At 41.8% G+C, this 16,705-nt stretch overlaps 3 protein-coding genes and 1 long non-coding RNA gene across 6 annotated transcripts in view; 1 reads left to right on the top strand and 3 right to left on the bottom strand.

Annotated features, from left to right (window-relative positions):
• The window catches only part of LOC146492520 (uncharacterized), a 31,854-nt gene extending 25,576 nt beyond the window's left edge, over positions 1-6,278 (bottom strand). Inside the window, exons 1-6 of one of the 3 annotated variants that reach the window (XR_014872041.1) lie at positions 5,668-6,278; positions 4,771-4,803; positions 3,829-3,912; positions 3,678-3,704; positions 1,938-2,009; positions 1,730-1,791 (exon numbers count right to left, since the gene is read on the bottom strand). Coding sequence is in view for 2 of the 3 variants with exons in the window: in XM_085149268.1 (XP_085005394.1) it covers positions 1,736-1,791; positions 1,938-2,009; positions 3,678-3,704; positions 3,829-3,912; positions 4,771-4,834 (303 nt within the window). In the remaining variant the exon portion in view is untranslated. The other 2 variants (XM_085149268.1, XM_085149269.1) reach the window with 2 other exon arrangements.
• The window catches only part of LOC146492519 (uncharacterized), a 100,249-nt gene extending 92,929 nt beyond the window's left edge, over positions 1-7,320 (bottom strand). Inside the window, exon 1 of the mRNA XM_085149197.1 lies at positions 7,016-7,320. Coding sequence (XP_085005323.1) covers positions 7,016-7,214 — 199 coding nt within the window. The 5' untranslated portion in view covers positions 7,215-7,320. The remainder of the gene's footprint in view (positions 1-7,015) is intronic.
• The window catches only part of LOC146492517 (uncharacterized), a 27,948-nt gene continuing 11,369 nt past the window's right edge, over positions 127-16,705 (top strand). The window contains exon 1 of the long non-coding RNA XR_014872066.1: positions 127-313. This is a non-coding gene — a long non-coding RNA (uncharacterized LOC146492517). The remainder of the gene's footprint in view (positions 314-16,705) is intronic.
• Positions 6,332-16,705, bottom strand: part of LOC146492509 (class I histocompatibility antigen, F10 alpha chain-like) — a 153,949-nt gene continuing 143,575 nt past the window's right edge. The window contains exon 2 of the mRNA XM_085149260.1: positions 6,332-6,761. Coding sequence (XP_085005386.1) covers positions 6,439-6,761 — 323 coding nt within the window. The 3' untranslated portion in view covers positions 6,332-6,438. The remainder of the gene's footprint in view (positions 6,762-16,705) is intronic.

Raw genomic sequence — 16,705 nt, 5'->3', positions numbered from 1 at the left:
TTTACTTTAAATCAGTTAAATATAACAAAGACTTCAACAATAGAAACCTACTGATATTTATTAGAAAATGTAAAAGTCCAAAAAATAAATAAATTAAAAAGTCATCACATTCATTTGAGCTCATCTCATTTCACTTTAATCGGTCTTTACAGCTCACTGCTCTTATTTACACTCACACTAGTGTCTTCTTTCAAATAAAGTCTCTAAAGTTTGAAAGGGAACATAACGAGAGAAACTGAAAGACACACACACTGAACTTCAGGTAAGAAGTTATGAGCTGCAGTCTATCTGGTCAGATATAAACCAAGTTTAGGTGGACTTTATTTTCGTTGTGCTGACTTTTTACAGTCAGTTACAATAACTCGTACTGCGTGAGCTAGCATGACGGAGTTTCTATACAGCTGGGTGGTGCTATGATGTTACTGATGTTGAACTTTATTTTATTTATAAGGTTATTTAGTCGAGTTTCCAACCGTCCCGTACAAACGAAATCGTCCCACATTCAGAGAAAATATTACGCGTTTCGTGTTGAGCTGAAAAGGAACAGTTTGTCCCGAACTTCAGCTAGAATGGAAAAAGACACAAAGCTGGAGTTATTCTGTCGTTACGCTGCACAGCTGCCTCTTCCCCTGTCATTCTCTCCCCTCTCTCGCCTGTTGCAACTTCAATCATGAAACTGATCAATGATCAGCTGATCGGCTTTTCTCTCTTGTTTGTTTATCACTTTGCGCCAGAAAGTGGAAACCAGCGGATGGCGTTAAACAACAGCAGCACGTTTGATCAGCTGTTGTTAGAATTGATTTAATATTAATTTCTAGCATCAGCTGATGTTTGCTGGAGCCACAGCTGTAAAGCTGCTGGTCATGATGGTTTGGATATGTGGTGAGAGGGAAACATGAAACCAGGAGATGTCCTTACTGAATCATCAGAGCTGAACAGCTGATGGAGAAACAGGTTTACCTTTTAGGTGACATGGATGAGTTGAAGGGAAGTTATGAACTGTTTCTGTTTTCTAAGTAGCTGACAGCTGGTAACTGTGCAGGGGCGGATCTAGCAAAGTGTTGCCAGGGGGGCAGGTAGGGCATTAACAGGGAAAGGGGGGCACAAAGAAATACTTTTCTTTCTTACTCTCATATAAAATATTTAGCTTTTATTAAACAGTTATCTGAATCTGACAACCAAAGTTTGTATATTAATTCACAATATTGGCTGTAGACCATTGTTAATCATTCAGAATAAAGAATAAAGAATAAAGTAATGCTACAAAGCGTGTTCATGCAAACATTGTTGGTCTGCCGTGGTACAATGGGACTTCTGCTCATGAAGCTCTGTGCACAGCGTCTGCAAATCGGGGCTGTACGAAGTCACCTCATCTTTACACAAAACTGTAAGCTGTCATCTGTGAGGCGCGAGCGGTGTTTGTTTTTACCATAGTTCATGGTGGAGAATGGCTGCTCTGCTGAGTTTTGCTCTCTGTAGCTGTATGAATGGCAAACTACACTGATTAGCAGCGGCATAGGCACACTTAAAATTTCTTCTGAAATTTTCGCTTTCTAGTTAGTACAATAATTCCAAATGTCATAATCATCACGTTCATTAATGTCTAACAACTTATTGATCCAGCTTTGCAAGACCAATATCAGGCTGGTGCATCCCTCTCCATATGTCAACTTTCTAATATCCTAAATTAACTCATTGTGAATCTGTGAAGCACATCTGAGATACTTACGAGAGATCAGTCAGAGACACCAGAGTCAGAGCTATCGTAATCACTGTCTTGGTCAATGGACACTGTGAAAGGAAAAAAAGCACAGTATTCAGCTGCAACATGAGTTTAAAATCAGTCAAACCAGAGTACAAAATTATGTAACTTTACAAACAAAAATTACACAAAAATATTACACATTGATACAACACGTTAGCTGAGAAAGACTTACTGTTGCTGCCTCTGAGAGCTTTGACTTCATCAGAGTCTTCATCAGCCTCCTCGTCATAGTCAGTGTCCCCTCCTAGAAACACACACACAAAATGTTAAAGTTCATCCTTTGTTGTATGTGCTGCTACACTTCCTGTAAAGACGACAAACAGTTTGAGCTGAATGAAGCAAAACACCAAACTTAAGCCACAAACTCATGTGATGTTAGTGATAATTTGTTTCTGCAATTCACTCAATTTGTCCCAAAACTCATCAAGGCCTTATTAACAAAGAATCAACTACTGTCACCCCATTACAATGATCACACCTGTGCACCTTAAATCCTCATAAGCTGTCCTGTGATCTCACAGTTTGTAACACTCATGTAATTTACTGTCTATTAATTTTATTTATGATGTATTTTGGTTCTATGTTTTATTGTAAAAAGTATGTATTGTGATTGTAAGCCCAACAAGGGACAATGGTTGAGATTAGCAATAGCTATAAACTTATGTGCTTTTCATCAGTTTCATGTTTTTTACTTGGAATATGTTAAACTGCACTGTCCCTTTTAAATTAATTAAAAAACCCTCAAAGCACTTAATATGCTACATTCATACTTTCTATGACTTGTGTGCTCTCCAGTGTTGGTCAAGTTACTTGAAAAAAGTAATCAGTAATTAATTACTGATTACTTCCCCAAAAAAGTAATCCCGTTACTTTACTGATTACTTATTTTCAAAAGTAATTAATTACTTAGTTACTTAGTTACTTTTTAAAAACACGATTTAAAGGCTGAATAGGTGATAAAGTGATAGATCTTTCAGCCCAATTCTACTTTTTCTGCATAATCATCATACAAAATGTAATCAAATGGAAAAGTCTCTTTTTAAAACTTGTTTTATTAGTTTTAATCTTTTAACTTTATGCATCAAGCAAACATTTAATTATCTGCAACATTCTCTGACTGGAAGAAATTAGTTTAACATTTAAACCTATTTTCTGCACATTCCAGCACATAATATATATATATATATATAGAGAGAGAGAGAGTAGAGTAGGCGGAGGTTTATCCTGGTGCAGGTGTGCCGCAGCGGTCAGTGGAAGAATCCGCGAGTTTCTCTGTGAGTTTCCCATTACGTCGTAGCTACTCGGTGCTTGTTTGGAAGTTTAGGGGTTTTTTTCGCTGTAAAAAGAAGTTTTCTTCCCACGCACAACGGACACTAATGTTTTTGTCACTTTTTATGGAATCAAACTCAAAGTAAGGTCAGTACTTCCACGCTTTAAACGCTGCACGCTCATACTCTCTCTGCACTAGATATATGATCCATTGTTGATCTGCACACAGCTGTTGTCACGAACGTCGCACTCGCTTACGTCACTGTCATGAGACATTCTAGCAAAAAAATCACAGTTTTAGTAACGCAGTAACGCAGCGTTCCTACGGGAAAGTAACGGTAATCTAATTACCGTTTTTGCAATAGTAATCCCTTACTTTACTCGTTACTTGAAAAAAGCAATCGGATTACAGTAACGCGTTACAAGTAACGCGTTACTGCCCATCTCTGGTGCTCTCTAAAAAAAAAAGTGCTCACTAACACAACTTGGGGTTAGTATCTTAAGGACATTGGCATGCAGACTAGAGGGAGGAAGGGATTGAACCACCAACCTTCCACTCAGTAGGTGACCTGCTCTACCTCCTGAGCTACCGTGACATTAACAAACTGTGAATCTGTGAAGTGCATAAACCAGAAGTACTTACCAGAGTCACTGTCTTGGTAAACGTGCTCTGTGAAGGGTAAAAAACAAAGTATTCAGCTGCAACATGAGTTTAAAATCAGTCAAACCAGAGTACAAAATTATGTGACTTATAATTACACATTGATACAACACGTTAGCTGAGACAGACTTACTGTTGCTGCCTCTGAAAAGTTTGTCGTCAGCATCACATCCTCCAAACAGACACTCATCCTTTGTTGTAGGTGCTGCTACATTTCCTGTAAAGACGACAAACATTTTGAGCTGAATGAAGCAAAACAGCAAACTTTAGCCACACACTGATGTGATGTTAGTGATCGTTGCTTATTGATCTGTTTCCAAATGGTTATGGTGATAAGTGGTGCTGTCATGTAGTTAAGAGTGGAAGACTATACACTAGGTTATATTTGTAGTCATTAATATTAACTTGGTAATTCCCCAGTGTTCCTGAACATCTCACAAAGACTGAAGGAAATGACTCGACTATCCTAAAAACCTTTTTGTTTTGTTTGTTTGTTTTTGTTTGTTGTTACAAAAAAAGGTAATCTCTCTCTCTCTCTCTCTCTCACACACAGGTTAGTTAAGGACAAACTGCTCCACATGTGAGGAAACATTTGAAGCTGATCTGTTTCTGTTTATTCTTTTATTTATGAACTGCAGGTTAAAATCAGCTTTAGTCTCCTAAGACCTGAACTCTTCCACAGCAGCATTTTTAATTTCTCTTTGATATTTGGGCTGATTGGGACCTGATGAATGTAAAAACAAAGAATTACCAGATTTTTTTTACCTTATTTTTGTTTTTATGAAAAATCAGAGCCACATATGAGGATATTCGTTTAAAATGTTGATAGAACAGTAGCAGCATAATGTCCTCATAAATGGATATCAGGCCCTTGTAGAGCAAAATTAAGTATTTTGGTCTAAATAACCGAAAATGTGATGTCCACATATGTGGACGCAGGTCCTAGGAGGTTATGGTTTTCAGCTGCTGCTGTATAAATATTATTACCACATCAAATAATAAGAGCTTATGTGTTAAAACTTAAATTAAAAGATAACGTTTACCAAAAACCAGAGCAGAAAAATAAAGTGCTTACGTGGTGTAGTAGTGGAAACAACCCGAGGAGAATCTGTAAACAAACACAAAAGACCAAAGGACATATTTATTCAGTCAGTGCTTCATGTTTGATTCTTTTGATCTGTTCATATAAAAAATTACATTTTAACAGAGTTAAGTTAAAGAGCAGTGACTCCACAGAGAAACACTGAAAGTCAAAAGTACGTCTGAGTTTTTCCTCTGTTTGTTTCATAAAGAGAAACTGAGCAGCGCAGTCACAGAGAGGAACCTCTGTCCTCTGCACACACCTGACAGCAGCCATGTTTCACCTGTCGGGCTCAGGTGTGAACCACTGCAGGGTGGAGCCAAAGCTCACAGCTGGCTGTGTGGAGCCCAGCTGTTGTAAAGGAAGGAGCTCAGCAGCAGACTGAGCTGCACAAACAGAGGAGAGAGCAGGAACCAAAGATCTGCTGTGCTGCTCGTTTAAAGGAGTCGCTCTTAATCAGACCTCACTACACTTTATTTCAAACTTCACCACCAGGTGGCAGTGTTTCACAGGAAGTGTCAGGAGCAGTTCCTCTAGTATGGAAGCAGTAGATGCAGTATTTGGGATGTGAGCAGGTGCTGTGGTGGTTTCACTGAGCAGGAAGGTTGTGGGTTCAAACTCAGCTGGAGCCTCTCTGTGGGTTTGTGTTCTCCCACAGGTTAAACATGTGCTCGTTACATGAACTGCTGACCTACACTGAACACAGGGACCAACATGAGAGCAGAGCTCTCTGAAGGGACCTGAGTCACAGACTGTCTGTGATCCTGCAGGGACCAAACTGACAGACAGCTACTGTCGTGTTACTGTCAGATTAAAGGTGTTAAAGGATCGGCTCAGACTGACTCGAGTCTCTGAGCATCAAACTTCATAAGAGAAAAATAAAGATGTTACCTTGGTTGCTGTTGGCTCCACGTCTGCGTCCTGTAAACAGACGTAACACAGACTGTCAGTGATCATGGATGAACTCAGTGGTTTGTTCTGCATGTGTGAAGCAGCTCAACTCTGATGTCATCATCAGACCTCAGCAGCATGTTCATTAACATGCAGTGTGAATGAATCACATGCTGAAGTGTAATCCTACAGTTTACTGTGATCCAGACTGACTGTTGTTGAAGAGTTTCACAGTTCTACATGCAGATGTGTCTGAGTGGAGACGGTGGAGGAAACGAGCTGCACACTATCAGCAAACATCAATCGTTTCTGTTCTGCACAGAAAAACTAATACGACCAATACGGCAATGCCATGATGATCCATTTGGCAAAATAAATCCATTGGGTCTCCTTGTTGGTCTTCAGACAACAATTCTGACGGCTAAAGAACCAAATGGGACAGAAAAAAAAAAAAAAAGGAAAACACCAAGGTGCTCCCAAGTCAGCCGAGATATATAATGTCTCTCCTGTCCTGGGTCTCCTCTGGACACCTACATCTATGCTGATCTCACCTGGACCCACGACACCAACACCCTGGTAAAGAAGGCCCAGCAGTGGCTGCACCTCCACCTCAGGAGGTGTTAAAAAATAGACTAGAAATAAAAAAACAACATTATTGATATTTTTTAATGTGAAATGTTGTCACACATTGAGCTAAAAATTTAAAAAAGGGTTCATGAATTTCTAACTTTTATAACTAAAACTACTCTACAGGCTCCACTAATAATGAATTTAAAAACACAATTTTTTCATGTCATACATACATTTCATTTTGAGCTGCTTCTGTCCATAATACACAAACTTGCTCAGCCAATCGATGCACTCGTTCTCCAGGTATCCCTTGGTGTACTTTTCCAGCATCTGGGCGCCGTCCCACTTCCTCTTGGTGGGTTGTGCCTCGGGAGTCGGAGCGACCCAGACTCTGTTTTTATCATCGAAGGACAGGAAGTCGTCTCCATCATAGGCGTACATCCACACACCTCGGACATACCTGAGCGTGCCGTCAGGCTGAGTTTCACCCTCACAGCCCACCATCCTCTGAAGAACATGAGGGTCTGAAAGCAGGAGGGTGAAATAAATAAATAATGTTTAAATAAACATCAGAGGAGAAGATATGAACATAAATCAAATCATTAAAAACTTTTTAATTTAAACCAGTAAGCAGGAACAATTTGTTCCTGAGTTGAGGAACTTCAAGCTCAAACATTCCTCTACAGACAGTTTAGTTCATTTCATGCTTCGTTATTGATCATTCAGATTTCATGGATTTTACCTGAGTGATTAAATCATTAAAACAGCAAAGACTTACTGGCTGAGTCATTCTGCCTCATTCGCTCCATCAGGATGCCGATGTTGACCTTGAACCACTGCTGCTTGCTCTTGCGGGACTGTGTGCCTTTATCCCAGTAATCAGCAGGTAAACGCTCTCTCATCCACTCCTGTTTGGGAACCTTTTTCTGATGCTCGCTGTCAAAGTAGTCGATCATCTTGTCGTCCAGCAAACCCATGGCTGTGAACTGGTGGATGCCCGGGAGGCCGACAGGTTTGGAGAGCGCCGTGTAGATGTAATGGAGGGAGTGAGTGTCTGAAAGTCACACAGGAGGAAATGTTTTTATCCCACACAATTTCCTTCTCTCACCCCAACCGGTCGCAGCAGATGGCCCCGCCCCTCCCTGAGCCTGGTTCTGCTGGAGGTTTCTTCCTGTTAAAAGGGAGTTTTTCCTTCCCACTGTCGCCAAAGTGCTGCTCATAGGGGGTCATATGATTGTTGGGTTTTTCTCTGTATCTACTGTACAATATAAAGCACCTTGAGGCGACTGTTGTTGTGATTTGGAGCTATATAAATACAATTGAATTGAACTGTCAGAGGCCATAAGAAGATCATTTGTAACCTTCACTAAAGCTGTTTCTGTGCTGTGATGAGCTCTGAAACCTGACTGAAACTCTTCAAATAAGCCATTCCTCTGCAGATGATCTGTTAGCTGTTACAGACGGGACAGACATGGCTGGGGGATAGGAAAGGAAGAAAGATGAAGGAAAAGAAAAACAGACAGGAAGGAGGACAGTGAGAAAGAGCACTTAAAAAAAAAAAAAAAATCCCGGATCACCCGCTGAGAGAAAAAGATAAAAGAAGAAAAAAAAGAGAGCAACATAATAAACACAACACCATCACAATAATCTAGCTGGTGAGGGGAGATAGGCGTCCAAACTTTGGACGGCCTGAGATGTTCCCAGAGAGGTGGAGAGGTGAGTTATATTAGAAAGATTAGAAAGTGTGTTTGGATTGACAACAACTGTGATGACACATTATAACCTGTAATTTAAGTTCTGCCCCTGCTTTGATCAAATGTGGGTTACTGCTGGTTAGTTAGTGTGACTTCATACAAACCTGTGTGTTACACCAGTGGAAGAAGCTTTTCCTTCATCAGTCTTCTTGTTTCTTACTATAGGGGTGAACAGCTACACTAACACTCTCTGGCTCTATGCTGCCCCCCTGTGGTCACAGTTGTAGTCAGTGTTGGTATGAAATGTTTGAAAGCTTCAGCACCACAGACAGCTACAGGCAGCTCCACCCTCTCTGTACCATGTCTGCAACCTGTAACTTCAGTGTGTTGATTTAAATAATGAAATAAACTCTGGCTGCACATCGTTCTGCTTTTCTTTAAAAACAAAAACAAAAACGGTTAAATAGTGTAAAATATGTAAATGTACAAACAAAATGTACAAAAGTTAGTGGTCCCAGAATAACTACAACTTTAAATAATTATAATCATAGCGAAGTTTTGCCTGATGGTGGCAGTAATGGAAACATTAGAGTACCACCATCATCAGTTTAAATTTACCACATTTGATTTGAAGAACACTCAAGGACACTGTACACAGCAGAATAATAAAAGCAACAGAAAAGCAGGCAGTTTACACAATCATAAAGTCATAAGGCATAAAACAAATTTAACATAGCAGAGTGGAGAGGTTATGTGGGATAAGCTATTTTGAACGAGTGAGTTTTTGTCTAGACTTAAAGAGAGAAAAGGAAGAGATATTTCTTAAATCAGGAGGTCGTGAATTCCAGAGTTGAGGAGCAGCTGAAAGCCACGGTGGCAAGACAGGGGGAGGGGATAGAGAGAGAGAAAGAGAAGAAGATCTAAGACACCGAGATGGGATCATCATCAGAGATAGATGATGAACAGCCTTAAATGTGTACAAAAGTTGTTAGGTTTAATGTATGTGTTGTAGGTTGCCATTTAAAAAGCTAGAATGCTTCTGTTTGCTATCTATGTAACCTACGCATACGTGCACGACATTGATAAGGGGAACAAGCAGCCTTGAGAAGAACAGATTCTACCAACAACAATCTGGGAGAGCTGCACTCCCATCATATAACCACACACATGATTGCACAGCACAATCACACTTTGCAACCAGAATACAGCAACAAGCTTTATGAATATTAATGTGTGTAACCAATAAAAAAAACATGCAGGGAGAAAGCAAGTTGAAGTGGGTTGGAAACGACAAAGCTGCTGCAGGACAGGAGTGATGTGATCTATAGAAGGGGTCCTGGTGATGATACGAGCCACAGAGTTCTGGACACATTAAAGCTTATTAATGGATTTTTGAGTAAGACCAAAAAGAAGTGAATTACAGTAATCAATCCGAGCCGTAACAACGCTGTGAACAAGAACGGCAGCGGCGTGTGGAGTGAGAAAAGGACAGAGACGATTAATGTTGCACAATTGAAAATATGCAGACTGAGTAACATTATTAATGTGTGAATTGAAAGATAGAGTACTGTCAAGGATGATACCCAAACTTTTCACAGAGGAAGAAACGGAGACCGGCAAGTTATTGATCGTAATAGAGAAACTGTTGGTTCTGGATAATGTTGATTTAGAGTCGACCAAGAGAAGCTCAGATTTGTTATTGTTGAGTTTAAGAAAAGTAGAAGAGAACCATGAATTTAGTTCGGCTAAGCAGAGGGTGAGGGAGGATGGGGGGAGAGCAGAATCAGGTTTAGTGGACAGATAAAGCTGGGTGTCATCAGCATAACAGTGAAACTGGATATTATATTTATGAAAAATGTGTCCAAGTGGAAGAAGGTAGATAATGAAAAGAAGGGGCCCCAGGACAGATCCCTGGGGCACGCCAGTGACCAGAGGAAAGGACTGAGAAGTGAAGGATTTGAGTTGAATGAACTGAGTGCGATCAGACAGGTATGATTTAAACCAGGCTAGTGGAGTATGGGAGAGACCGATGGAGGCTAGCCTACTGAGAAGTACAGAGTGAGAAATAGTGTCGAAAGCAGCGCTCAGATCGAGGAGAATAAGAATGGAAAGTAAAGAGTCAGCTGCCATAAGAAGATCACTGGTTATTTTTATAAGTGCTGTTTCTGTGCTGTGGGAGGGACGAAAACCAGACTGGAACTGTTCATACAGATTATTATTAGTTAAATGTGAGTGGAGTTGTGTGGCAACTATCTTCTCAGGAATATTTGAAAGGAATGGTAGATTGGAAATAGGACGGAAATGATCAAAATTACTGGGATCTAGACCAGTTTTTTTTCACTATTGGGGTGATGGCAGCAATTTTGAGGGAAGCAGGAACAGTTCAAGTTCAAGTTCAAATTTTATTCACCACATGCAGTGGCAGGTTGCCCTGCAGTGGAATGAACCCGCCCCCCGACCTTACACACACGACACAGACATCACATTGGGGATACAAGTCAGAGAACGGTTGCATTACAGAAAAAAACACTGAAATATACACTACAATGGGAAAGTACAAGAGGTAAAAAGAGACCTCTGCTCATGCTGGGCTATAGAGGACAGCACGAGAACAGAAAACAAAAAACTCCTCTGCACAGAATGCACATAAATGTCCACAACACAACATTATAGAGCACGTGACTAGCCACAGGGTTGGGTAGGGGATAAGGAGTAATCCCAGGCAACACAGCAGCCATCCTGCCACTGTGCCGACTCTCCAGCGCGGGCCCAGACCCGCCTCGTGTTCCCAGGAGGCAACAAGCATCGAAGGCATTGGAAGGGGAGGGGAGATGTGTGAGTGCTTATCAGTATAAATGTATGTGTGTGCGTGTCCATAGTTAAGCTGAGACAGTGTCCTTCGCCCTATCAGGCTAAGTAAACAGTCTACCAGCCAACCCAGGTGGCCTTGCATGGAATGGGAAGGAACAGACTCAACACCGTTGTTATCAGGGAGTTTTTGTTCAGCTCCAGCCTTGAGCCCACAGCTGGCGCCGAAGGGGTAGCCGCATCATAATGGTGATTTTTCTTTTACAAACAACTCATGAGAATTTCAAGCTGTTTTCAACACTCCGACACTGGTCTCTCAATCTCCCGTTGGATAGCTGCGAGTTTCTCCATGATGTTATTTACCTTCAATTCCGTGGTCTTTTCAGTCTTTTGCTCACAGAGCAGATTCTGAGACCTCACGACCGCAGCCAACTGATCCGCGATGTAATCCAGCTTCTGCCCAGAGGTGTTGTTCCGAGTGGATTCTTCCGTGATGTAATCCAATATACGCTCAGAGGTGTTATTCTGAGTATTCACTGCAGCCGTAAGCGCCTCCAAGGTCTTAACCATGCTGCACTCAGTGAGCCCTTTTTGAGAAGCCGCACCTCGATCGACAGTCCCGCCAGGCACACGATCCTCCATTTCTGCCACCCGCCCATCGTGTACCCGGGTTCTCCCGAGCCCAGACTGGGAAAAGGGTGTCAATAGCATTCAGAGACCAGTTGATCAAATCCATAATTCTCTTTTAGGTTTTTAGACACAGACTGTGAGAGACTGATCCAGGGAAGTGAAATACACACGAGACAAGACAAGGACACAAGAGGCTAAGCAGGGAAGATAAGGGGAAGGAGGAGAAGAGAAAAGTGCAACCGCCTTCGCCGAGAGCCAAACGAGTTCCAGTGGTAAATGAAGAATAGATGATAGCAGATATGAGGGGAAGCAAAGAGGGCAGACAGGCCTTGGCCAAAACTGTAGGAATGGGGTCTTGCTGGCAAGTAGAAGGTTTCGACTTACAGATGAGATCTGAAATATCAGTAACAGCAGAAAAACAGTGTGATGGGAGAGGAATCACAAAGGAAGAGCTACAGGGAACATTGGAAACCAGGTCTTTGTGCATTGTGTGAATTTTCTCAATGAAAAATAACATCAGAGAATCACAGAAGGAAGATGAGTAAAGGTGAGCAGGTAAAAGATCTACTGACCTGAAAGAAGAGTTGGACAGTGAAAACAGTATCTTGGTTAAGTCATCATTTGAACAGATAATGGTGGAGCAGTAAGCAGAAGCTTTTGTTGAGCAAATAAAATGTATTTATTTTCTTCTTTATGCTCACACATTCAGACTTTTCCTCAGTGGTTTCATTTGTGTAAACATTGGATGTTTAAACATCTCTAATTAGGAAAACAGCTGAAACTAAAGTGTGTGTTTCCTTAAACGACGTCACTTCCAATCTGTTGCAAGATTTCTCTGCCTGCCCACTAACAGCAGTCGGTAAGAAGATATTTACCCAGAACGAAAATGAAAACCAGAGAGCAGAAAAGTAAAAAAACAAAAACAATGGTGGGGTTGAAGCTGAGAGGAGAAGAGGGTCAGAACATGTGGACAGTATGAAAAGGGAGGAGGTGAAAGAACTTCTCTGGAGGACGTACGTGTTGCTAACAGTGGCAGCTTTGAAGATTGGCTGCAAAGGCAGAGTTTCTCTGGAGACTTGGAGGCAGACAGGAGCCCTCCTGGGGCCTGGCTGGATAACTCAGAGGTCTCAGACAAATAGAAAGGAAAATCTTTAGGCTCGCTGGCTCTGGTTATACAGGGATACCCGGTTGGGGTACACTCACTGGGGCAGTGTGTCCACGCTCAAACTCCAACCAGTTACTCGGGATGCCCCTGGTGGAGCAGTCACTGAGCTGGAACTGGTTTCATTATGGGACCTCTCACCTCTGACAGACCTAGCAGCAGCGTCAAGGTTTGAAGGCTGCCTGACTCAGACTGGGCTTGGATGCTGGATGGCTCAGGTTACAGGGAGACACACTTCCACAGCCACCTCCTCCAGCTTATCCAAGGGAACATCAAGGCGTTCCCAGGCCAGCCAAGAGATCTAATTTCTCCAGCTTGCTCTGGGTCTCTCCAGTGATTCTACCATAGAAGCATGAACAGGTGGAGACGGAGGCTGCAGCCTGACTGCTCATCAGTTACCTGCTGAAGTTCAGGGTCTGGCTGCTGCGCTAGTTATGGTGTTCTTGATTACAAAAGCATCACAAGTAAACCAGGAAACACTAACTAGAACACACAGCTGGAGGGATGAGGGACATCATGACAAGTGTTGGAGTGACTTTGTTAAAAATTGTCATTGTTGTGCTTCGAATTGTGAACCTTGTTTAAACTGCATGATTGAAGATATTCTTGTTTCTATTCTCCTCCCCTGCGTGTAGGATGGTGGGGGAGGCTACAGCTATAGTGTTCAACTGCAGGCACATTCCATGTAAAGATTCTGGTTTGCTTATTTGCTCAGGAACGTCCACTTCCTGCCCTTTATGGGCTCAACTATGCTTGTATATGGTGGACCATTAAGGGGGTCAAGCCATATACAGGGTGGGGGGAGATGACCCTTTTATGAATACGGATGTTGTTAAATGGTTGTAAACATATGTTGTGTAGCAGGAAGTCACGTATACAGAGACACACACATACAAACACATTCACAGTGTGTGTTCTCTGAATAAAAGGCTGCGAGGGGAGTTTGGAGATTGGAGTTGGCTACGGGCGAGCTTGTGTCAGTTCTGGGAGGCAATCTCCCCTTGCAAGCAAACCGTACCAGTGGCTCTTGTGTTCTGTTTGCAGTCTCTCGTGGTCTGAATCCAGCAGGGTCATTTGTTTAGACCCAACAACAAGCAACACAAGGGAATGCTAACACATACTAACACAGGAGGAGGGTGGGGACACAGAGGAGGGATGATAACAGAAAACCTGAGGCTAGATAACAAACTAAGACCTGGGGACACAAACAGAGACACAACAATCATAACCAAAACTTCACCTCAGAACATGAAATGAACCAGAATCAGACGTCAAACACAAACGCTGGCTCACAGACCAGGACCATGAGCCTCTACACAGAAAGACTCCACCCAAAACAGGAACTCTCTTTCTGAGAAGTGATGGTGCTCACCACTGCAGCACCACGCTGCCCTGTTAGTTTCTGTGCTGGTAAAAATAAAGATGAATAGATAGTTCACTCTGACATATTTCCTGTGTCACAAACACTTCTTCTCTCTGCTGCTTCTATGTACTTACAGTTTGTAGAAGGCAGCGTCTAACAAAGCCGTGTTATTATAAACATACTGCAGCTGCTGAGTTAAAGCTTATTATCTCTGTGATAGAAAATATTAAAAACAAAACTTCTTTCAGTGTTTTACATTCATGTAACTTAACTTCAGATCTTGTTGAATGTTGTTTTCATTTGTACATAACTGACAGTTTGACGCCTCCTGACGTGTCAGAAGAACTGTGACTCGTCCTGTTTTACTTCCTCTTTGTTTCCTCTTCAAAGCTGTCGGACTTAAAGACACAGACAGACGGTGAAGCTGCTCAAAGATCTTTCAGCTCAAAATGTCTACAGAAATTCAAAGTGTTGAAGATTTCAGGGTGAAATACAGCAGAGGGTCCCAAGAGGATGGAGGAGTGAGAGAGCAAAGTGAGGTGGAGGTGTTAGATGATGGAGAGCAGCACCCTGACGTCGGCCTACAAGAAGCTGGTAAGCAGGAAATCATCAAAGTGACAAAACCAAAGAAAATGTTGATGATGAAAGTGTTGTTCAGTGTCTTTTAAAGCTCTGATATCTGATATTAAACCCGATTCTTTTGTCCCCATGATAGAACAGAGAAAACCGACTCATAGTGTGTTAAAATATTGATATTTCATTTATTCAATCATCTTCTGGAAGAGAGAGTCACGGAAAAGAGGGACCCAGGCGGCTCCGAACCGTAGTAAAGGGACCTCTGGCTAATACGGTGGGTTCTGTGTCGGCTCGTAGCTGAAAACTAGCTTTACTTTGTTGTCTGGGTCAACTTTGCTAGCAGAGACAGAGAGAGGCGTTGAAAGGCTGCTCCAACAGAACTTATTGTTTCAGAGGAAAACACGAACACGGTGTACAGTCGAGTCTTAATAGCTTACTTACAGCTGGGCTCGTCAGGCTCTCTTCTTGGCTGCAGTGGTTATTATTATATTTACATGCTTCCAGCTCCCGTTTCTGCTCGATGACAGCTCGTACTTTTCCTTTTTCTCCCTCCCTCGCTCACAGACACATAACGGGTATGGCAGTCCATTCTCCCTGCAGCACGGACTACACTGCCCATGAGGCTACATTGTTTAGGGCGATGCCTGTAACACTCTGCTATTGTCTTCATATTAAATCATTTTTGTATAATAATTTTTAGAGGCTCTTATTGCGTGTTTTGTTTGGGTTTCCACTGGCGTCAAATTACCAAAAATAGAGAGACCATAGCCTAACGTATGAAACAGGAAAATACCGCCATGTAATCCATTTATTTCAACAAACTAACTGTATTCTCAATATCACCTATTGAACGGTAACTGTAACGGATACATTTACTCATATTTTGTATTTTAAATACGTAACGCCGGTGCATGTATTACGTTACTGCCCAACACTGCCTGTTGATGAGATCTAGTGCCGTTCCTAAAACACCGGCCTCCAACTCCTAAAGAGACACGGGTGTCCCTAAACTTAGCTAATATTAGCTTCGGGCTAGCTTGCTACGACGAATGGGCTAATACCAGCACTTTACCACAACTTCACCAGATGTAGCTAAAAAAAACTAAACTAATGTCCAGTCCAGTGGGACAGCAAGGAAAGATGACAAAAATGATTACTTACTTGCGGTTTGGAGGGTCCAGCTGAAATTGAAGCAGCCATTGAAAGACGGGAAGAGAGAAAGATGGCAGCTTGGACAGCACTAGTGGCCTCTATAATGTATGCAAATACACGCGGGCCAGAATCCCCCCCCCCCCCCAGCGCGCCCCCAGACGCCAAAACAGTGCCAGCAGATTGAAACTGAAAAATGGATTGAAACCGAAAAAAAAATGATTGAAACCAAAAAAAATGGATTGAAACTGAAAAAAAAAAATTGTAAGCGAAAACAAAAAAATTACAGTTTCAACTAAGTGTTTTTCACTATCAATTTTTTTTCGGTTTCAATACAAGATTTTTCAGTACATTTATTTCAGTTACAATATTTTTTTTCGGTTTCAATATTTTTTTCGCTTTCGTTTCAAGGTGGCATCGTTCTGATTCCACAGAAACGTCCCTCAAAAAAAAAACAGTCTGCACACAAATACGCAGAATGTTAGACGTCCACATTCCTTACATGTCCTTGTTCCTAATGTCCTTGGTTCTTTTTAAATATTAAAATAAATTTGCATCTTGTGACACATTAAAAGTAAATACACTGGCATTACTGTGCATCACCCGCAGTTACAGCTACAGCACAGCTATTGCACCTGAACTGCGCATAACCACTTAGCTGGCCGCGGCTGAACTAGCAGGCCCAAGAAAGGAAAAAACACTAAACACTCATAATAAACAAAAGTGTCACAACATTGCAATACTATGAAAACACATCTTAAACATAATTAAACACATTTACTACTATTCTGACTGGTTAGTTGTTTTTTTCAGTGCATTAAACTGCAATAGCGGTGCTAAGTGAGCTAGGCTAACTCACCAGAATAGTTCAAAAAGTTGGAAGAAACACTCCGACTCCTTCGAGGTAGGTACCCGTCTGTGGTTCACCGCTAGGGTTGCCAACCGTCCCTTAAAAAACGGAATCGTCCCGTATTTAGAAACAAAAGTACACGTCCCGTATTGAGCTAATAAGGGACGCACTTTGTCCCGTAATACAGTGAGAATCAAAAGTAGTCTATAAGTTTTAATGTAATTAACGCTTTGTTT

This window comes from Neolamprologus multifasciatus, chromosome 22, assembly GCF_963576455.1.
Source record: "Neolamprologus multifasciatus chromosome 22, fNeoMul1.2, whole genome shotgun sequence".
Lineage (NCBI taxonomy): Eukaryota > Metazoa > Chordata > Actinopteri > Cichliformes > Cichlidae > Neolamprologus > Neolamprologus multifasciatus.
Note: the sequence above shows the minus strand (reverse complement) of the source record. Positions and strands in the feature narration are given on the sequence as shown.